Below are 23548 nucleotides of genomic sequence, written 5' to 3' on the forward strand. Positions count from 1 at the left end.
AAGAACATAAAAAAGAGAAAAGAAAATTTCAGAATTGATTTATTTTTATTTTTGTTATGTTTTAGTCATTATTATTATTATTATTATTATTATTATTATTATTAATATTTTAAACGGTGAAAAAATAAACACCCAACATTAATTTTTGTTTTTGTTCAGCATATAAACTTTTGATTTATTTTATTTTATTTATTTTATATAATTAACCAAATTTATTTATCCGGTTTTGATCGATTTTATTATTATTATTATTATTATTATTATTATTTTGTAATTGATTAGTTAAGAAAAGAGAAAAAGGAAGAATTTATGAAACCCGGTTATTCATTATGTGATGTTTTAAAATTTTTTGGTTTTTTTTTTTTTTATTGTAAATTTTTTTTTTAAAAAAGAAAAGAAAATGAAGAAGAAAAAAAAATTATTTTTTTAGTTTTTTAGTTTTGTTTTGTTTTAAGTATAAATATTATTATTATTATTATTATTATTATTGTATGTACAAAACGCATTTAAAAAAAAAATGAAAATGAAAATGAAAAAAAAATTATTATTATTTTATAAAATTGTAAAATTTTTTTTTAGTGTTTAAAAAAAAAAAAAAAAAAAAAAAAAAAAGATTTTTTTAGCAAAGCACAACAAACGAATAAGAATAGAAGAAAATGATAATAATTATAATGATAATGATAATACATACATACATATGTATCTTTTTTTATTATAAAAACAAATAATAATGATAATAATAATGTTATCGTTTAAAATTTCAAATTTTTGGTAGGGAAAATGAATTTTTTTTTTTTTTTTTTTTTTTTAATACTACTAGTCTTGGAAAAAAAATTATTATTATTATCATTATTACTATCATTATTATCATTATTATTGTTAAAAAGAAAGAGAAAGAAGATATATTCTTGTAAAAGGGTGCTTTAAGCTTTAATATCAATCGCGTTTGTGTAATATATTATTGGTTAAAGAAATTTAATTATTACGCACACACGTGCATACACACGCACACTCACACGTGCACGCACGTATTTCTTTCATCAAAACAAAAAAAAGTTTTATTAATAATAATAATAATTTAAATCACGCATAAAAGTTATTAATTTTTATATTAATTTTAAATCAAGACTAATTAATAATTGGAAGAAAGAAAGAAAGAGAAAGAGAGAGAGAGAGAGAGAAAGAAAGCAATGATAATGATGATAATTATGTATTTATATGTAAGAGGGATTTAATAATTAAAATATATTTTCCTCTCTCTCTCTCTCTCTCTATTTCTGTCTTTTTTTAACTTTACCAAAACGTTTTTTTTTTTTTTTTTTAAATGCAAACATAATAAATAAATAGAATGAGTAGGTAAATATTATTAAACTATTACTACCTACATAAGTGTAAACAAATATAAATAAATAAATAAAAGGTTAATAGTTATATATATATATATATACATAAAATTAATTAAAGTATAAATAGTTGCCTGTTTCGTAGTTTATTATTATTATTATTATTATTTTTATTTTTATTTTGTGCAATCAATCACAAATTAATTAATTATTATAATTTTCTATTTTTTTTTTTTTAATGTAAATAATTAGTACGTTAATTAATTAATAATAATAATAACTCTGGTTACTAATAAATAAATAAATAAATAAAATTAATTATTCCTTAATTAATACTATTATAAACACAATCAGTTAATTATTAATGTCGCTATTATTATTATTATTATTATTAACAACACGTTAGTTATTGTAGTTTTAATTAATTTATTGTAACGTTTTATTATTATTATTATTATTATTATCATCATCATCATAAGATTTTTTTTTAATTTCCGGTTTAATAAATTATTGATTTAATTTATCCGTCCGTTTTTTTTTTTTAAAATTTGCAAAAAATTTAATCACAAATAAATAAATAAATAAATAAATAATTAATCGTTGGAAAATGCAGACTGATAACTGTTAATAATAATAATGATAATAATACTAATAATAATGATACTTTTTTGTTTTGTTTAAAAAGATATCAAATCACGATAAATTTTGAATTTACATACAAATCGTTATCATCATTATTTTTATCCGTTTGTTTTCGAATTTTAATAAAATATACATATATACATAAATATTATTTACATAAAATTTTATGTATTTCAAATTATTATTTATTTTTTTATTAATCTGTTAAGAGAGATGATAAGAGAAAATTAATGAAAAATCGATAAGAAAATGCAAATACATAAATATTAATATTAATATAAATTAAGTAATAATAATAATAATAGTGTATGAAAAATTGTTTTATAATAATAATAATAATAATTGTTAGTACCTGTAGAAACTTTTCTTTTTTTTTTTTGAAAAATGTAATGCAAGAAAAAAAAAAAAAAACTTATTTCATTTATATTATCACATTAAAACTTAATTAATTAATTTGTTTAAATTTTTTTTTTATTTATTTATTTATAATACTTGAAAGGTATTTAAATTTAAATAAAATTTTTTTCCCCCCCCCATCTTTTACGTCATAATTTATGTTTTTTTTCTAGGTACGAATCGTTTCCGGTTTTCGATTTGTTTGATTTGTCAAACTTTAAGCATTTTTTTATTATTATTATATATTTATTTATTTGTTATGTAAGTAAGTAAAAATAAATATAATATAATACCTTGGCAATAATAATAATAATAATATTTTGTTTCAGGAGAGAGGAGAAGGGAGGGAGACGGTTGGTTTCCGTTTCCGTTAATCGTGTGATTTCCGTTAAATTAATTATTTTATTTTATTTTATTGCAGATCAATCGACGAATGATAATTCATCAAATTCTCGGGATTTTAATGAATCCACGAATGAAAATCAACAAAAACTTCCTACAATAATGAAAATAAAAATAAAAGAAGAGATACCACCGCCATTACTACCACCATCGCAATCTTCCGCTGTATCGGAAAATTCGGAAGTTCCGGGCTTCCATTTTTTATCACACGAATATTTTGAAAAAACAAATCACGATAGCATAAACGAAATAATTGATAATCTACCAAAAGCGAGATCGGATTTATTAGAGTACCTGGTTAAAAATGATGGTACGGTCGTGTGTAAATGGTGCGGAGAAGTATTACCCTCGAGAACTCATTGGTACAGGCACAAATATAAACTACACGTACCGACAGCGGGTCTTCCTGCGGGTTTAATCAAGTGTATTAAGTGCAATACGTTTTTTAAAAGTAGCAAAGGTTACGTCGGACATTGCGTGTCACGTCACGGAAGCGTTGAAGAAGCCGAAAAAGAAGAGAAAAAAGACGATGAAGAATCATCATCATCTCAAATGATAATAAAAGAAGAGAAATTAGTTTTGGTAGAAGAAGAAGAAGATGAAGAAGAAGTGGTAGAGGAAGAGGATGAGGAGGATGAGGAGGAAGTGGAAACGATGGATGTGAAAGTTGTGACGGAAAGAATTGAAAAAGAAGAAACGGAATATAGGAAAAGATCGTATAAATTTATAGAATCGTGCGGTAGAACGAATAGACAAAAGAAAAACATGACGAAAGATGAAAAAAAAGAAGATTATTTAAAACAGAGAGAAAAAGAAGAGAAATTAGTGGCCGACATAATAGCTAAAGTTAAAAAAGAATGCGAAGATAAAAGTATAACCATGTGCAGGAGAGGATATTCAAGAAGATCTACCGTTATGACGTCATTCCGGGAATACGATAAGAGAAAGTAATACGTCATTCATTCATTTAACAATAAGTGTCAAACGAAAAAATTATAAAATGAACCCCTTTGAAAGGGGATGTTTTATGATAATACACGTTCAACTTATTTTTATTTATGTATCAAATGAAACAAACACACAAACACACGCTATGAGTACCTGATTTAAAAAAAGAAAGAAAATGCAATCTCTCTCTCTCTCTCTCTCTCTCTCTCTGTCTAACAATTATAATAATTACTCGTATTGTACATGCTCAATAATAATAATAATAATAATAATATACATTTACTGTAACGTATTTATATCTTTATTTTAAATTCTTTTGAAATCTTTTTTAATTTTTGTCAAAAGTGTCAATTATTATTTTTTTTTTTCATTATTATTATTATTATTATTATTAATTTAAAACTTTTTTGTTTGTTTGTTGTTGTATTATAATTGTAAAAAAAAAAAAAATACTAATAAGAGAGAAAAAAAAAAAACTTTCTGCTTTCAAAAGACTGTAATAAATAAATAAATAATTAATAAAAAAAATTTCGGCAGGTATTACTTTTATTATTTTATTATTATTATTACTATTATTATTATTATTGATAAAAATTCTGATACAAAAACTACATATATATATATATATATATATATATATATATATATTAAAATTAATTAATTATTATTATAAAAATTTTATATTTTTTTCAAAAAAAACAAAACAAAACAGAAAAAAGTCTTTAATTATTTAATTACTTCCTATAGTTATAAGATTTTCTTTTTTTTTTTAAACAAACAAACAAACAAAAAGTTTGTTGTTTGTTTGTTTGTTTGTTTGTTGTTTGTTGTTGTTGTGTGAGGTATCATTAAAAACAATTTTTTTTTTTTTTTTTTTTTCTGAAATATTTGGTGCCTATTGATATTCCTTAACGATATCATCATCAACATAAGGATTTTAATTTTTGATGATAAATTAAAAAATAAAAATATAAATTTATTTTATCCGATTTCTTCCATGTTTAAAAAATAATAATAATAATAATGATATTGATAATAATAATAATAATTTTTTTAAATAAAAATAAAATTTTAATATTTATTCGTTTGAAGAGAAGAAGAAAAAACCTTTTTTTTGTTTGTTTGTTTACGTAATTTTTAAAGATTAAATAAATTTACATTTCGACAAACTATACATAATACTTATTTTCTCTATTAAATAATAATGTAATAAATAAATAAAAAAGTTAATTTGTGTGGCTGATGGTAAAAAAAAAAAAAATTATGTTCATATATACATATTTATGTAAATTATTTTTATATAAATTTTAATTAATATTCATTTTTTTTAATAGTAAAAAAAAAAATATTTTGATCTTTTTTTCGTTATTTATTCATCCTACCGGTGGTAGTAGTAGTAGTAGTAGTAGTAGTAGTTGTTAGAATTAACAAATTATTTATTTTAAAAATGAGGGGGGGGGGCTTTTGTCTCGTTAAAATAAAAAATTTTTCCAAATAAAATAAAATTAAAAAAAAAATGCGTTCTAAATTTTTAAATCGTTCGATTCTGTCATGTTAGTGACACGTGACTAAAAGTCATGTGATCAGAATTAACCAATCAAATTTTTTATTAATCCCGGTCACGTGGACACGGTGTGCATGAAAACGTTTTTATGATTGAATTTTTGAATTGTTACGTTCGCGTCGAATGCGAGAAACAACGAGATTTTCTTTTTTTACCGTTTTTTTCGGATTTGCTTTCTTTAATATTATTCGAATATATATCGTATATGAGTATTTTTTTTCCATTTTATATTTTATTCGACTGTAATTATATATTTTAAAATCCGTTATTGTTATTTTTCATAAAAAATTTAAATTAAAACGGGTACGAAAGACAAAATGGTTTTCATTTGTCAAACAAACCGTTGATTTGAACGATTTTGTTTTTCTTTTCGTGTGTGTAATATTTCACAAAAGTAAATATCTACAAGTTTATCGGTAAGTTATAAAGTTATAAAAATTAAATAATTAGTGATTTCGTAAAAGTTTTTGTAAAAAAATTATTCAAAGTTCCATTAGGAACACCGACATATTGGTTTTCGTTTCAGATAAAAAAATTAAATTAATAATGACGTCCGGAATGTCTGATAATTCGTCTCAAAATTCAGGAAAACATACGGTTCATTGGTTTCGTAAAGGATTAAGACTTCACGATAATCCAAGTCTTAGAGAAGGAATAAAAAATTCTGTGACATTTCGTTGCGTTTTTGTTATAGATCCATGGTTTGCTGGGTCATCAAATGTAGGAATTAATAAATGGAGGTTAGTCAATGAGAGAAAAAAAAAAGTTTTACGTCATCATCGGTAATAATCTCGTTTTTTTTCCAAAAAAATAATTTTATTCTAGAATAAAACGAGACGATTAACGTGAGTTTCTATTTCATTCCCCCCCTCTTTTCCCCCTTCCCCCATCCCTTGATGCGTGAGTGTAAAATTTTATTTGTATGTGTTGTTGTTGTTGTTTAACGAATATTAAAATAACAAAAAAAAATTTATTTATGTATTTATTTAACTCTCTTATGTGATATATATATCGCGTCATTCTAAGTTTATTTATTATGTACATAATTTTTTTACTTTTAACCGATGATGTAAATTCATTCAAAAACTATGAATTGCAAATCCTTCATTTCAAAACTCATAATGAACTAAAAGTAAAACGTTTTGTCTGGTTCCACGAAAAAATTTTTTGTTTACAGGTTTTTACTTCAGTGCCTGGAAGATTTGGATAGAAGTTTGAGAAAACTAAATTCCCGTTTGTTTGTTATACGAGGACAACCGGCTGATACACTACCTAAATTATTTAAGGAATGGGGTACGACAAATTTAACATTCGAAGAAGATCCTGAACCTTTTGGACGAGTGAGAGACCTTAACATAATGGCGATGTGTAAAGAACTTGGAATTAGCGTCGTTTCAAAATCATCACACACACTTTATAAATTAGAACAGTAAAAAATAAAAACATTTTCTTTTTTTGTTGTATGGTGGCCACGGTTTTGGATTTTTGTTAGTATAACCCTTTTCCCTTACAGCATAATAGAAAAAAATGGCGGAAATCCACCTTTGACTTACCATCAATTTCAAACGATCATTGCAAATATCGGTCCACCACCGGAACCTGAAGAAACGGTGACGGCAAACCTTTTGGAAGGTTCACAAACTCCACTATCCGATGATCATGATAATAAATATGGAGTTCCAACACTGGAAGAACTCGGTCAGATGATTGTCTGTTGAATAAAAATAATTTATTAAAATTTTTTAATTGTTTTTTTTTTTTTGTACTCAACAATTTCAAATCGTTTGTTTGCGTTTATACAGGTTTTGAAACGGATAAATTAAAACCAACGGTTTGGAGTGGGGGCGAAAGTGAAGCTTTAGCTCGTTTAGAAAGACACCTCGAAAGAAAAGCTTGGGTTGCTAGTTTTGGTCATCCCAAAATGACTCCTCAATCATTATTGGCTAGTCAAACTGGATTGAGTCCGTACCTGAGGTTCGGGTGCCTTTCTACAAGGTTATTCTATTATCAACTCGTCGAATTGTATAAAAAGGTTATTCAAAGTTTTACTTTTCGTCATTGTGGAAAAGTAGAATGTAGAATTAAACCTTTTTGTTTGTTTGTTTGTTTGTTTTAACAGATAAAAAAGGCGATGCCTCCTCTTTCCCTACACGGACAATTACTTTGGAGGGAGTTTTTCTATTGCGCAGCAACAAAAAATCCTAATTTTGATAAAATGAATGAAAATCCGATTTGCGTACAAATCCCATGGGATGAAAATGCTCAGGCACTTGCCAAATGGGCAAACGTTAGTTTTTTTCTTTTTTAAACGTATCATTATTATTATTATTAGGTAACAAAAATTTTTTTACAGGGACAGACAGGATTTCCGTGGATCGACGCCATAATGACGCAGCTTAGAGAAGAAGGTTGGATTCATCATTTGGCACGTCATGCCGTTGCTTGTTTTTTAACAAGAGGAGATTTGTGGATTTCTTGGGAAGAAGGAATGAAGGTGTGAAAAATGTTTTCCCATCGGAAAACAGGGAGAATTTATATTTATTTATCACGTTTTGTGTGTCCAGGTTTTCGACGAACTTTTATTAGATGCGGATTGGTCGGTTAATGCCGGAATGTGGATGTGGTTATCTTGTTCGTCATTTTTTCAACAATTTTTTCATTGTTATTGTCCCGTACGATTTGGTAGAAAAGCAGATCCAAACGGTGATTACATAAGGAAGTACTTACCGATTTTGAAAAATTTCCCGACGAAATACATTCACGAACCTTGGTTGGCACCTGAAACCGAACAAAGAGCTGCCAAATGCATCATCGGTAAAGATTTTCCACTACCGATGGTCAATCATTCTATCGTCAGTAAAATAAACATCGAAAGAATGAAACAAGTTTATAGACAGTTGAGCAAATATCGGAGTCAGGGTACCTGAAATGAAAAAAAGAAAAAACATTTTTCCTATTAATAATAATAATAATCGATTTTGAAAAAATTTTTTTTTTTTTTTTTTTCCACTGCAGGAACATTGAAAACAATCTCGAGCATGACGTTAGATGAAACGTGTATGATTTCGAACAACAAAGACCAACAGCACCAACAGCACCATCATCATCATCATCAGGCATCATTGGTCAAATATGAAACTCAAAAAAAATGTCAAGAACAACAAGTTAAAAATAAAGAAAATGAAATTTTCGTCAACGGTTTACAAACTGGAGAATTTTACAATTTTCCATTCGTACAAAAGAATAAAAATCTATTAGATAATGATAATTATTGTCATGATAATACGTATGGAAAAATGGAAATTCTACCGATCAATTACCAACAACAACAACCAATTTATAATAATAATAATAATAATATTACAACGGAAACAACATTTGATAATAATTTGTTGTGTAGAAATCAAGAACGTATCATACCTCAACAAACGTATATTATATTAAATGATGGAACTTTAAACAACAACAACAACAACGATTTTAATAACGAACAACAATCGCAACAACAACAACAAACACAACTACGATCCGATAATAATAATAAAATTTATTGTACGACAAATGTTTTTCGCGAAACAAATAATTACAATGATGATCCAAATAACGATTATGGCGGACAATATACAAAGGATGAAAGATCCGCGTGAATTTTAACTCCTCCTTCTCCTTCTCCTCCTCCTCCTATTATATATATATATATAATAATATTATAATAATAATAATAATATAATTTAGATTATTGTTAATAATTAAAAAAAAAAAAATTGTATGTTTGTTCACATAATAATAATAATAAAAATAAAAATGAATTATATTTTTGATTATTCAACGATTTTTCATTTAAAAAATTATTTCACCCCCACCCCCCTGCGCACCCTCCCCTCCCCCTACCCCACACTTCCCCTCCCTTTTTTCAACCCCTTAAAGAAACCAAGAAAATATAAGGATCACAATTGAAAAAGAAAGAAAGTTAAAATTTTTTTTTTTTTTTTAATATATATTTTTTTTTTATCGAATATTATATATATGTATAATAATAATAATAATAATAATAATAATAATAATAATAATAATAAAAGTTACCTATCTAAATTGAAAATTTTACATATTACATCAAGTCAAAAAAAAAAAAAAAATTATTTAAATCGTGTAAATATATATTTATATTTATTTATATTTATATATATATATATATATAATTTTAAATTAAATTAAAGCGATTGATTATATTAATAATAATAATAATAATAATAAATAATAATAATGTAAAATGATAATGATAATATTCACCGATTTTTATGATCGTAGATTTTTCCCATAAAATGATTAATAATGATCAAGTAAGAAGCCGAAATTCGATTGATTTAAATAATAAAATAAATAAATTTTCTTTTGATTTATTAATAATGATTTCATTCATTCATTCAATCAATCAATCAATCAATCATTCGCACGTTTAAAAAGCGACAAGAAAAATGAAGAAGAAAAAAAAAAAAAAAAAAAGAATCAGTGAATGCAAATCGTTTTTTACCTTTCCTTTCCTACCCACGTGACGAAACACTCTTTTAACGTTTTTGACATTTTTTTTTTTTTTTGAAAAAAAAAACTTTCACAAAATATTAATTATTAATTAATTAATTAATTAATAAACGACAACGACGACAACGACACAACACAAAAAAAAAAATTTTTTTTTTCGTTATAAACAAATTCAGTCTTCGTTCGGCTCCGTTTGAACGACGCGAGAACACAAGTAAAACTGACATGAAGAAAAACCAGACGATGTGACGTAGCAGCAGAAAGCAGAAAGCGGAAAAGTAAAAAGTAAACAAAACAAACAAAAAGGCGGGAAATGAATTTTTTTTTAAATAAAAACGCACGTTCAAATGAAGCCATGTTTTTTTTTTTTTTCATTTTTTTTTTTTTTTGGTTTTTTTTTTTTTAATTAAAGCAATTTTTAAAAACAATTTTTACGCAATTTTTACTTCCCCTCCCTCCCACCCTCCCTTCCCCACCTTTTTATTTTTGTCGTGTATTATTTACATGGGGTAGTTTTAAACATAAAAAAAAAAATAATAAAAACTGTACAATATTCACATTACGAATTTTGTTCAATAAAATTTACAAATTTTTTTTTTTCTTACTTCCTTTCTTACCCTCTCACTCTCTCTAACTTCCTCACTTTCTCTCTCTCTCTCACTTTGATTTATTACAATGATAATAATAATTAATTAATTAATTAATTATTTAATTACGAAAAAGTAAAATTTGAATGCAAAAAAAAAAAAAAAAATGATCATCATCGTCAAAGAGTGTTTCAATGAGTGTTTTTACATTATCATCATCATCATCATCATTATTATTATTATTATTACTCTTATTTTTAAACCAAAACGATCGCATATCATCATCATCGTCGTCGTCATCGTTGTCGTCATCACCGTCATCATCATCATAATCGATGACGTTATTTACTCTTTACCCCGCGCCCATTTGTTTCTTCGTTTGTTTGTTTGTTGTTTGTTTGCGTGTTTTGCGTTTTAATGCACAATACAAAAAACGAAAGGGAAAAGGACGCTACACGCACATGTTATTAAACACATAGCAGACGATATAATATTGGATAATATATGCAAACACAAAAGTAAGCCTAATAATGCATTAATAAATCAATCAATCAATCACTCACTCACGATGAATGATTGTTTGCTTGTTTGTTTGTTTGCCCCGTTCTCCAAAACAAAAACAAACGGGGTTCATTTTTTTTTTTTTTTTTTTTTAAACAATCGATCAAACGACAAAGACGACGACGAGACGACGATATCCTCATCGCAAAAAAAAAAAAAAAACAAAACAAATCGATGACGTAAGCAACCATTTCCGTTTACAATCTATCTATTATATCTCACAGACTCGCGCATCAAATCACGTGACCACTTCCGTCATCGTTTGTTTACATTTTTTTCCCTTTCTACTCTTTTCATACACACAATTCCGCCATACCTACATCATCCCCATTATTATTATTATTATTATTAATATTTGATGTTACACACATCGCTCATTTATAATTATTATTATCATTAATTAATTATTTAAAATAAAAAATAAAAAAATTCATTTTAAATGTTATTTTTTCCAATTTAAACAAAAAAAAAAACCCTTAAAACTAAAAAAAAACTACAAAAATTAAATTAAAAAAAAAAAAAAAAAGAAATGTTCACATCTACAAACATCATAAAAAAAGTTTTATATATATATATGTGTGTGTGTGTATTTACTTTTATGTCTCTCTCTCTCTTTCTATATATATATATATATATATATGTATAAACACATAAAAATTATTATCATTATCGTTATCATCATTAATTTATTCATAATAATAATAATAAAATAAATTTTATTTTATTTTGATTGGATTCATGATGGATTTTACATTATTTTTTGATTTGATTTTTATTTTGATTTTATTTTGATTTTTTTTTTTTCTTTACCTCTCGATACGATTTCATTTCCGTTTCCGTTTTCTATACCATTTAAAAGAAAATAAATAAAAAAATAAAAAATTTAATTTTGAATGCCTGTGTTAAAAACAGTGCCTGTCTATAAAAACAATTTTGTTTGTTTGACAAAATCATCATCATCATCATCATCATCATAATCATTATTATGATTATTATTATTATTATGCAAACAAAAAGAAACAAAAAAAAAGCAGAAAAGAGACAAACAGTGAAAGTAGCAGAAGTAGCAGGAGGAGGAGGAGCCTACAACAGCAGCATACAAATGCACAAATTACAAAAAATATATATTTCTACTACTGCTGCTGCTGCTACCACCACCACCACTACTACTTCCACCATTAATAATAATGATGATAATGATAACAAACAAGCAAACAAAACAACAGCACATAGTTTTAAAACTTTAAAATCGTTACATTCAAAAAAAAAAAATCCTGCACACATATTTATATAATTATTATTATTGTTACCATCATCATTATTATTATTATTGTTACCTATCATCATCATCATTATTATTATTATTATTATTATTATTATGTATACATCATCTTTTCCATTCTATTCATATATATATATATATAAATGTAAACAATAAAATTATATTATTACATGTGAGATTTACAATTATTAAAAAAAAAAGGAAAAGGAAAAAAAAATTGTTTTGAAACAAAAAAAATTCATTTTTTTAGAAACTGTTTCAAAACATTTTCCCTTTTCCCCTCTTTATATATAAATATAATACACCCAAACGTATTTTTATTATAAATTTTACATTTTAAATGAGGAGGAGAAGGGGAGGGGAAAAAAATGTTTGAGATTACCTAAGAGAAGAACAATTTCAAACGTGTTTGTGTTTATTTGTTTGTTGTGTGCCTGGGGCGGGGCGGGGGGAGAGAGATTTTATTGGGGGGTGGGGGGTTTAACTAGGGATCCCGTGTATGTACAGAATGGTTTATTTATATATATATAATCACTGGAAAGAGAAAAATATATAATACAAGATTTAAATACATTTTTTTTTTTTTTTTTAAATATTCAGTCTCGGACGTTAGAAGACAATTTTTAATAATTAATTAATTAAGCGTTGTTGCGCGTTGTTGTTGTTGTCACCTATTATTTAAACAATTTGTACAAAATAATTTTTTTAATTAAAACAAACAAACAAACATACAAACAAAATAAAAAAAAATAATAATAAAAATAAGAATAATTTGAAACATTTTTACAAAACTTTTTTTTTTATTATTTATAATTTATATAAAAAAAAAAACCCTCTCCCTCCTCTATCTATCTCTCTCTCCCCCTTTCCCCTCCCCTCCCCGTTTTGCCCCCCGGGAAAAAGTAGGTGCAACAGCAGCAGCAGGAGCAACAGCGTTCATGTTTCATTTACAAACAAAACTAAAAACCATCGTTAAAAAGCTTTATAAAATTCTTCCACTACTACTACCCCCACTACAACTAGTGATAATAATAATAATTTTTCCCGCTTTTTTAAATCACTTTTTGGATTCGTATGTACAGAAAATTCAAATTTTTTTTTTTTTTAAATAATTATTTTCAATTTTACAAAGAATAAAATATTAAACAAACATTTGTTTGTTTGTTTGTTTGTTGTTACAACACGTGTAATTATATGAAATTGTCTTCTCTCTTACATAAAAAATCTCACATTTTCTTCCCCCTCTCCTTCCCCTCCCCACATCCATTTATATATATATATATATATAAATTTTACATTTGTTATCGATAAGAATAATAAAAAAACAATTTTTATGCCACATTTTTTTTTTTTTTTTTACACTAATAATAATAATAATATTAATAATAATAATGATAATTTCTTAAAACGAATAAAAAAAAATAAAAAAAATGAGAGACGACAACAAAAAGTGAATAATAATAATAATAAATTTCAATTGTTTTTTTCTTTTGTTTTTGTTTGTTTGTCTGTATGTTTTTGTTTTTCTTCTTCTTCTATTATTATTATTATTATTATTGTTATTGTTTTTTTTCTATATGTACAGTTTATAATTACATTATTTATTAATTAAAAAAAATTTATTCAATTTTTTTTTTTTTTAAATAAAAACAAACGAAAAAAAAAAAAAAAAACAAATTCTAAAAAGCAAAAAAAAAAAAATTTTTTTTTTTTTTAATTTAAATTATTAAATTATTAAATTATTATTATTATTATTATTATTATTATTATTTATCATTATCATCTTAATTTATTACATTTATGTATATATTTATATATATATAGATTTTTACGTGCAAATCGATTAAAAAAAAAATTAAAAGAGACAATTTTAATGACGATAATAATGACAATACAAAATAAATTTATTATTATTATTATTATTATTATTATTTGATTATATTTGTTTACCATTAACAAACCAACATCATCATCATCATCATCATTTTCCAGTAGTAAAAGCACACATATTGATAATAATAATAATAATAAATTTTATTATTTAAAATTCATTTGATTTTTACGTTTTATTTATTTATTTTTATTTATATTTATTTATAATTTTTTTTTTATTAATTAATTAAATTTTTAAAAAAATTATTTTTTTGTTTTGTTTAAATAATTTTTACTTTTTTTTTTTCCATTTTTTTCTTTTTGTTTAATTTAAAAATTAAAAAATTTAATTACAATACTTTTATACTTAGGAGAACTACAGGAAATCTACAAAATATATATTTATTTATATTCAAATAAGAGAAAAAGAAAGAATAAAAAAAAAAAGGATTGGGGGGAGGGGGAGGTGGTGGTGGTGGTCGGGTTGGAAAATCATTTTCTTTCTCTCTTTCTCTCTTCCACACTCTCTCCCTCTCTCTCTCTCTCATTTTTTCGATTTTTTAAAATAAATATATTTTTATAAATTAAATAAGTTTATGGGAGGTGAGAGAACGGGGCGGGGAGGGGAGCTACGGGGGGATTCAATGATAAAGAATGAGAGAAAAGAATAGAGAGAGAGAAATCAAAAGAACGTCTCAAACGATCGTCAATTTTTTTTAAAAATTTGGCAATGAAAGGCGGCCTTTTTTTTCTTACAATCCCCGCCCCCTTTTTTCGCCACGCCTCCTTCTCCTCCCACCGAAAGGAAAAATTTTTCTCTCTTTCTTTTTACAACAATTTTGTCGGCGAGCAGGTAAAAAAAAAAAATAAAATATTCACGTGTTACAAATTACTCAAGAGTAAGAGAGAGAGAGATGAACACAGACTGTGAGAGTGAGTGAGAGAGAGAGAGAGAGAGAAACTATTTCATGCAATCGAAAACAACTCAAATACAATACAATACAATACAAAAAAAAAGAAAAGTTCTCCGAGGTTGAAATATTTAAAAAAAAAATTTTCTTTTCCCCCTCCCTCTCTCTCTCTCTTTCCCATACAACAAATACGAGAGAAAGAGAGAGAGACAGAAAAATTAATTTAAAATAATTAAAAAATTAAAAAAAAAATTGATACACATATCGATTCTTCCATATTGTTTGAAAAATTTTCTTTTTTTAAAATTCAACCTCGTTTTCATTAAAAAAAAACTTTCATTCATTCAATCAATCAATCAATCAATCATTTCTCGATATTTCTTATACGATTAAAAATTAAAGATTTAACTTTTTTTTTTTTTTTTTTTTAATTCAATTAAACATTGTCATTAATTACATTACACACGCACAATTAGGTATATAAAAAAAACTGTCATCATCACTGTTGTTTGATCTGGGGGGAGGGAGGGGGGACAGAGAGGGGGAAATTGGGGGAGGGAGGGAGAGGAGCTATTATTTGCTTCATGAGATAATCGATTAATTGACCTATAAAAATTACACACATTTCTATATTCCTATATATATATATGTATGTATGCATGCATGTATGCATATATGGATTTATATATATATATATTTATATACACGCATATATTCTCGCGTGTATTTTATTATTTTTTACTTTTAAAATAATTATATATATATATGTATGTATATATATATATACGTGTTTACATAAGTTAATCAATAATGATAATAATTAAAAAAGGTGCATTTAATGCTTTTGATATAAATGTTTCTTTTGGAACGCGATTGATTGAGGTTATAAATAATTAAAAAAAAAAAAAAAAAAAAGTAAAAAAGAAATTATTAAATGATTAAAATGGAAAAAAGGGGGGAGGGAAGAGGAGGGGAGGGGATAAAGGGAAAAGGGAAAACAGGGAAGGAAAGGAAAGGGGGGGGGTGGGAATGGAGAAATAGGAAAAAGGTATTTAAAGAAGTTCGGAGCCAACGGAGGGCAGAGTCGGCGGTTTCATGAGAAACTTGTCCAGTTTAGCTATTATGTGTTTTCCATACGTGTATTTTCTCAAAGCTGAAATGTGTCCCCGGATTTTATGCATTAAAATCTTTCGTTGAGTAGGCTCGCAAACATCGATCATTTTCTGAACAACGTAATTCGCGTATTGATCCTTCATCATCAACTGAAGTGCACTGCAAAGAGAGAGAGAGAGAGAGAGAGAGGACGAGTTATCATTATTATTATTTTTTAACCTAAATTCATAACAATTCAAAAAAAAAAAAAAAAAAAAAAAAAAATGGCAACAACTTACTTGTCATTGTAATTGCAGACTTCTTCAATGAGAACTGATCTTTCAGTCCTTGTCGCGTGAGTCACACATTTTTCAACCACGTTAGATGCAAACTTGTGTTGTGACAGAGCGAGTACTTTCCCACGAACATTATTTATGATCTTTGACTTATCCTCAGGTTTGCCGTGTTCTGAAAATGACAAAAAAAATGAATACACGCGCGCGCACACACACACACACACACACGCGCGAATTTCGCTTTTCTTCTTCTTACCTAGAACATGTTGAATAACATAGTTGCCAAATTGATCCTGAACTAATTGTTCAGCGTGAGAGTGTAGTTCTTCTAATATGGGAGCCACTTGCTCGGGAGTGCAATGTTCCAATATTCGTTGTATTACTCGACATCCGTAGGGATGAGTAGAGAGAGCAAACACCTAAATAAAAAATGATTATTTATATAATTAGGTACACGCCTTGATTTACACGTGCGCGGGCACACGCACACACACATACCTGACCGGATAAGGCATTGATTATAAACTGAAGAGCATGGGGATCGACTCGTTCGATGCATTTTTGAACCACGTGATTTCCATTCTGATCTTTAACGCATTTTAACACGTGACCATCGAGCTCTCGAACTATTTCTTGCTGTTGTTCGGATGTTAAAGATTCTAAAGCCTTTTGTATAACTCTACAGCCGTACATTTGAAGAGCCAAAAGCAAAACGTGACCCCTCACCTGTAATTGACATTTTTAATCAAAATAATTCATTTGCCATTCATTTCCTAAAACTTTAGATAAAAAAAATGGAAAAAAAAATTGAATACGAACGATTTGAGAAAGGATCGCCTTTTGTTCAGGAGTTCCAAACTCGAAAAATTTTTGTATGACGTAATTTCCAAAAACATCCGTCATGAGATTATAAGCAGACGGTAGAATTTCATTGAAAACCATTTGCTTTTCGTTAACGGTGGCTCTTTCCAATTTCTGCTGTATAAATCGAGATCCATGTTGATCTTGAGAAAATTCAACTATGTGACGACTCAGATCTCTCAACGTCAAACTCGGGTACCGGTTATTTCTAGAAAAAATCATAAAAATATTTATTTAACAACCTTCCCCCCCCCCAAAAAAAAAAAAAAAAAAAAAAACCGCGAAGGAAGCCAAAACCTTTTTCACACGCGTGCTGAAAAATTTTACCTGAAGTCTTCCAAAAATCTGCTTCTACCAGCAGGTTTATCGACAACACCAGGACGAGATGCAGCCGTCAATTTCGTCAATAGAGAACTAGACGAGCCGAACATAGCTGCCGTCGTCAAACCGTTTCTGTATTTGGCAACTGCTTCTGCGCCAGGTGCCGCGGACAAAACTCTGCTCGACATGAGCGTACCCAATTGAAGATTTGATGATGAACCTGTAAATCGACGACGATGACGTCAACAAAAGCAACTCTTCACTTCTTATAACTAATATTATTATTAATAATAATAATAAAAGAAGAGAAAGAGAGAGAGAGAGAGAGAGAGAAATAAAAAAAAATTTACAAACCCAAAGTCGCAGTAAGAGAAGGCGGAGGTGTAAGAGACCCTGTAAGACCCAAAGGGCTGGGGGCTGCTGTCACCGTACCCAAGGCTCCATAATTTGTATTCCATTTACCTCTGTTATAGTCAAGAGACGGCGAAAAAGCTGAAATGTTTCTATCAAATGAATCTCGCCGTCCAGACGTTGAACTTAAACCAATATCTTAAATACAAAAAAAAAAAAAAAGAAAAATTACTTTTCACCCTCGTGCTCATGTATCATTAATAATAATAATAATAGTAATAATAATAATAAAAAGCAAACACAAAATGAGTGTTAGTCTATTTGCGGTAACCACCACAATGGCCGGAGGATATGAAATGAAACGAAATTAATGAAAGTTGAACATACACAGACAGACAGAAAGAAAGAAGAGAGAAAGGCAGACAAAAAGAAAGAAAGAAATAAAGAAAGAAAGAAAGAAAGAAAGAAAAAAAAAAAATTCGACCTACATTTTTAAAAAAAATTATTCCCTCTCGCAATTAATTTTTTTTTTGTGTTGTTGTTATTGGCTAATTTAATTTTTCTTTGATTTATTTCATAATTATAAAAAAAAAAAATACATGAGCAAATAATAATAATAATGATAATAATAAGTTTACGTACCGAAAGATTTTTACTAATAATTCTAACCCTTGCGCCGCGCCCATCCCCATCCCCAACCCCTCACTCTTCCTTTTCCTCGACTTTTTTTTTTACGGTGGTTTCAATTTAAAAAAAAAAAAAAAAAAAAAAAAAACTTTGCCTTTTAAAATGCATCCGGAGGAACCGGTATCGTTTTTCCAACCCCCCCATTCCCCCCCCCCGAAAACACACATTTCCACGACTCTTTTCGTCGATATAAAAAAAAACTGTCTTCCATTAGGACAAGGGTGATGGTCGTCGTCGTCGTCGTCGTCGTCGAAGAATATAATAAAGAGGGGGTTGACTCGTGTTATTATTATTATTATACAAATATCCTGAGAGACCGGGGGGTTGCTATTGAGAAAGAGAGAGAGAGAGAGAGAGAGAGAGAGAGCAACGACGATTTTAACGGAAGGAGGAGCATAAAAAACACTCGAGATATTTCTTTTTTTTACTTTCCTTTCTTCATTTCCTCATATGAAGATTAATAATAATGATAATAATAAAATTCATCATTCATTCACCCATTTGAAATAATAATAATATTATTATAATTATTTTACTTCTTCTAGCAACATGTACAAAAATCAAAGAAGAAAAACGGCAGAGAGAGAGAGGGGAGAGGGGAGAGGGGAGAGAGAGGAAAAAATTATCAAAACTCGTTACATAAGAGGAAATACATACATAAACTCACAACGGATAAAGTTTTTTTTCATTATTATTATTATTATTATTATTATAAATATTAATCTACTAATGTAATAATGGTTTCGCATTATTTCTATATAATTAATTTTTCACGTAACAATAGAACAATGAATAATAATAATAATAATGATAATAATGATATTAATAAAATAAAAACTTTTCCGCAAGCCTAAATTAATTCTCCTTTTTTTTTTTATTTTATTAATAAATAAAATAAAATAAAAATATACGAAATACAATATAAGACTCCATTCATGGGAATTGAAACCGGAAAACAAAAAAAATGTCATTGATTTCTCAGGTTCTATTGAGGTTGCGGGGGAGGGGGGAGGGAGAGAGGGAAATATTTTTACAACCATTATTATTATTATTATTTCATTCCTTAAAATTCATCGAACCTCAATCATCAAAAAAAAACCTAGCAAGCAATTAAATTAAATTTTTTTTTTTTTTAGTTTGTTTTCCTTTAACAAAATGAAAATAAGAACAACAACAACAACAACAACTGATAGTACTTCTTATCGTGCAAGCACCCCCTAACCCACCCTCACCCCCACCCCTCCCCATTTCCCATTCGGACGCGTGCGTTCGTAACGTAAAAAAAAAAAAAAAAAAACGATAATTGATGAATTACATAAAACGACGAAATTTTTTTAATTTCATTAAAAGCATACATACATTCATTCATTCATTCATTCATCATGGTTATTATTGGGGAGGGGGGGGAAATTCGCCCTTAACATCATCTTCTTCAGGGTAGGGGAAAGGGTAGAAAGAGAGAGATAGAGATAGAGAGAGATCGAGCGAGTATAATAAAATACGTTCGGTTTGCGGCATAATTACGTATTCATTTATTCACGTTTACTTCCATATCAAGGTAAAATTTAAAATAAAAAAAATGTACTTTCAAATTTTTTACGTCATATTTTATGAGGTTTCCTAGTAGTCGTGTCAATACCACACCGTAGCCGAAATCGTAACAAAAAAAATCAATCGTGTTGTCACGTACGTTTTACCCCCCCACCCTTACCCTCCCCTCAGTCAGTATTGCAAAGCTTCTCGTGTAACGTTTTTTTCCCAACCCCCATGCATTTAAAAATTCCTTTCATGCTATTAAATGATTTTTTTTTTACTCACCCGTGGTAGCAGCAGCAGCAGCGGCAGCGTTGACCAATACGGGAGCCGGAGACACGAGTCGCATGGGTGCCGTGTTACTTATGCTCCTAACGTTACCCATGACGATGGGACCGTTTTGGTCGTAATAAGGAATTATATATTGACCCTGAGTTAAGTTGGTTGTGTCGGATGTGGCAGCGGCTGCGGCGGCTGCCGCCGCCGAACCCGGTGATAAAGGTCTCCTCTGTTGATTCGATGCATTTTGTTGAATAATCGATGCCGGATAAACTCCCCAGGGAGCGACGCCGTAATACTGCGGCAAGACGGTGGGCCCTAAATTTTAACAATTTACCCTTAATAAACATTTTTTCCTTTCTTTCTTAGTTAATAAATGGCAAAAGGGTGTGTCTACTTGCCGGCTGCTAATATGTAAGGCTCCTGAGCGTTTATCACATACGGTGTCGTGTTAAAAGCTAACTGTTGCTGTTGAGCGGCAGCTGCTTGCTGTTGTAAATATTGTTGTTGTTGTTGTTGTAACACGTGTATGGGTTGAGATGTGCCTGATTGTTGAGGTTGTTGCTGTTGTTGCTGCTGTTGATTTCTAAATAGCTGCTGTAATAAAAAAAAAAAAAATTTTTTTTAAATTTAATAATCTTGATTGCATATTGATTATTATCACACCAACTTTCTTTTAATTTAATTTTAATTTCATTTGAATCTTTAAAAACTTTCTTAATTGACTAATTTTAATGTCTGATAAAAAAAAAAAGAAAAATTTAATCCACTTTCAAAAAAAAAAGTTTTTTATCATCAAATTCATTTTTCTCAACGGATAATCATTTCGAGACCACACAAAAAAGCCTGAATTTGTTGTCAAATCACCGAATGCAAAACATTTCCCCCTCCTCCTTCTCCTCCCCCGTGTCCCCCATCCCGTGACTTAAAAAAAAAGAAAGTACAACAACAACAACAACAACAATCAGATTTTTTTTTTTAAAAAAATTGTTCTTTTTTTTTTCTTTCCTCCTTTCGGCCATTTTTTTTTTTTTTGTAAAAAAAAATTTCTCACCGCATTCCTTCCTATTCCTCATCACACGCTCGCCGCAAATTTTAATAATAATAATAATAATAATATCGCATATTTTTTACAAACGTCAAAATGCATTTCATAACTTAATTAAATAATAGTAATAATAATAATAATAATTACAACAGGTAAGTTTTTTCTAAAAAAAAAAAAAAAAAAAATGGAAAGCGTCGTGAGGAAAGGGGTCTCAAATTTCTTCGACATTTATATATTAAATTTCTCGTATCAAACAACAACCACGACGACAACAACCACAACAACAAACAAACAAACGAAAAAAAAAAAAAAAATTAAAAAGATGACATTATTCAACCCATTTGGCACGTATAAAAAAAACCGTGATTAAAAATATTTAACGACGATGATTATTATTATTATTTTTTTTTTTTTTTTTTTGGCTGAAAAAATCAAAAAAAAAATTTTTTTTTTTTTTTTTTTATGAATATTATAACAACAATAATAATAATGATGATGATGATGATAATGATGATGATGATAATAATAATCACATGACAATTAAATGCGTGTGCAACAAAAATTTAAACAAGGTAAAAAATAAATAATATTGGCTTAGAATCAATTATTATTTATATAAATTTACTACACATAAGCAAAAAAAGATGTGTCAGAGAGAGAGAGAGAGAGAGAGAGAGAGAGAGAGAGAATCACTACCATCACCATCACCACCACCACCACCACCACCACCATCATCATCATCTCTTTAAAATGTCTGACTAACATCTCCTACAACTTTTTTTTTTTTTTTTTTTTTTGCATTTAAAATAAAAACAAAACAAAACAAGACGAAAAAATCATCATCATCATCATTATTATTTTTCTTTCCTTTTATTATTATTATTATTATCCATGGAAGCAAGCAAGCATAATTAGAAAGTTTTTTTTTTTTTTTAAAGTACGAGATCGTCACGGTTTTGCGAGCGTAAAAGTCCGGATTCCATTAAAAAAAAAAAAAAAAAAAAAAAAATTAGTTACATTTGATGGTTCGATGGAAATCGAATGTTTTTTCGATTATGCCCCACCTTTCCTTTTTCCATTCCTAAGAAAAAGGGGGGAAGATGAAGGAGAGAAGAGGGGAAAAGAGGGGAGGGGAAGGAAATTCAGAAGAAGTTTCGACCTGTCACCAAAAAAATTTTTTGTCACGTTTTTTTTTTAAAATCTTCGTCATCAAATTTTTTGTTCGAATTTATCGTTTCGTCCACGCGCGATACCTTAAAACGTACCTTAAAAATTTTTTCATCTTCAAAAGGTACTCTCTCGCGCAAAATTTAAATTTAAATTTAAATTTAAAAAAAAAAGTTCAACGGACGACGACTTTTTTAACTTGATCGTAATAACAAAGAGAGAGAGAGAGAGAGAGAAATAATAGAAGATACGTTATGACTCATTCGACAATAATTATGTCAGAGAGATGCAAATCTTTCTCTCTCTCTCTCTCTCTCTCTCTCTCCTTTTCATCTTGGCCATCTCAACGTTTTTCGTAAATAATAAAATAAATTTAAATTTTTTCACAACGGATTCAAAACACTTGTCCACAATCCAACAATTTAAAATTTTCTCTCTTTCTTTCTCTCTCTCTCTCACTCTCTCCCTCTCTCTCTCTCTTTTTTCTTCTCTATAAACATTTTATTCTTTGCCATTTTCCTCTGACTAATTAAAGAAACTTTACTCATCACTAGCCAGCTGCCACATTTTTTTTTTTTTTTTTTTTTTTTTCAAATAAAAAATTCCTTTTATCCTCTCTTTCTCTCTCTCTTTTCACATATCCTCCTCTTCCTTGCCCTAGTACCGTCATCATCATCATCATCATTCTCACCGCGTTAATGAACAACAGGAGAGGAGCATATAACGGAATTTAAAATATGAAAATTCGCCATTGGCAAAAAGACAAGACCTTGAGCTTTGCCTAAAAATCAAATTCCTTCCGACACTTGGAGGTCTTCCCACCTGGTTGTTGTTTGTTTGTTTCTTTCTTTCTCTCTCTCCCTCCA

At 27.9% G+C, this 23548-nt stretch overlaps 3 protein-coding genes across 3 annotated transcripts; 2 read left to right on the forward strand and 1 right to left on the reverse strand.

Annotated features, from left to right (window-relative positions):
- Positions 1-2885: 2885 nt before the first annotated feature.
- Phum_PHUM490050 (uncharacterized protein) lies at positions 2886-3734 on the forward strand (the record flags this gene model as incomplete). Its single annotated transcript, XM_002430499.1, has 2 exons — positions 2886-3205; positions 3236-3734. The coding sequence occupies 2 exons, from the start codon at positions 2886-2888 to the stop codon at positions 3732-3734; spliced, it is 819 nt and encodes a 272-aa protein (XP_002430544.1).
- Positions 3735-5853: 2119 nt separating this feature from the next.
- Phum_PHUM490060 (Deoxyribodipyrimidine photo-lyase, putative) lies at positions 5854-8222 on the forward strand (the record flags this gene model as incomplete). Its single annotated transcript, XM_002430500.1, has 7 exons — positions 5854-6035; positions 6473-6724; positions 6809-6993; positions 7098-7327; positions 7415-7582; positions 7649-7789; positions 7860-8222. 7 exons carry the CDS (start codon positions 5854-5856, stop codon positions 8220-8222), a joined length of 1521 nt encoding a protein of 506 aa, XP_002430545.1.
- Positions 8223-16099: 7877 nt separating this feature from the next.
- Phum_PHUM490070 (pumilio, putative) lies at positions 16100-21617 on the reverse strand (the record flags this gene model as incomplete). The annotated part of the gene is made up of 9 exons (XM_002430501.1): positions 16100-16319; positions 16439-16607; positions 16692-16854; positions 16934-17161; positions 17255-17504; positions 17624-17837; positions 17972-18166; positions 20474-20785; positions 21602-21617. The coding sequence occupies 9 exons, from the start codon at positions 21615-21617 to the stop codon at positions 16100-16102; spliced, it is 1767 nt and encodes a 588-aa protein (XP_002430546.1).
- Between the last annotated feature and the right edge of the window lie 1931 nt (positions 21618-23548).

The sequence above is a fragment of the Pediculus humanus genome, genomic scaffold (assembly GCF_000006295.1).
Source record: "Pediculus humanus corporis 1103172108259 genomic scaffold, whole genome shotgun sequence".
Taxonomy (NCBI): domain Eukaryota; kingdom Metazoa; phylum Arthropoda; class Insecta; order Psocodea; family Pediculidae; genus Pediculus; species Pediculus humanus.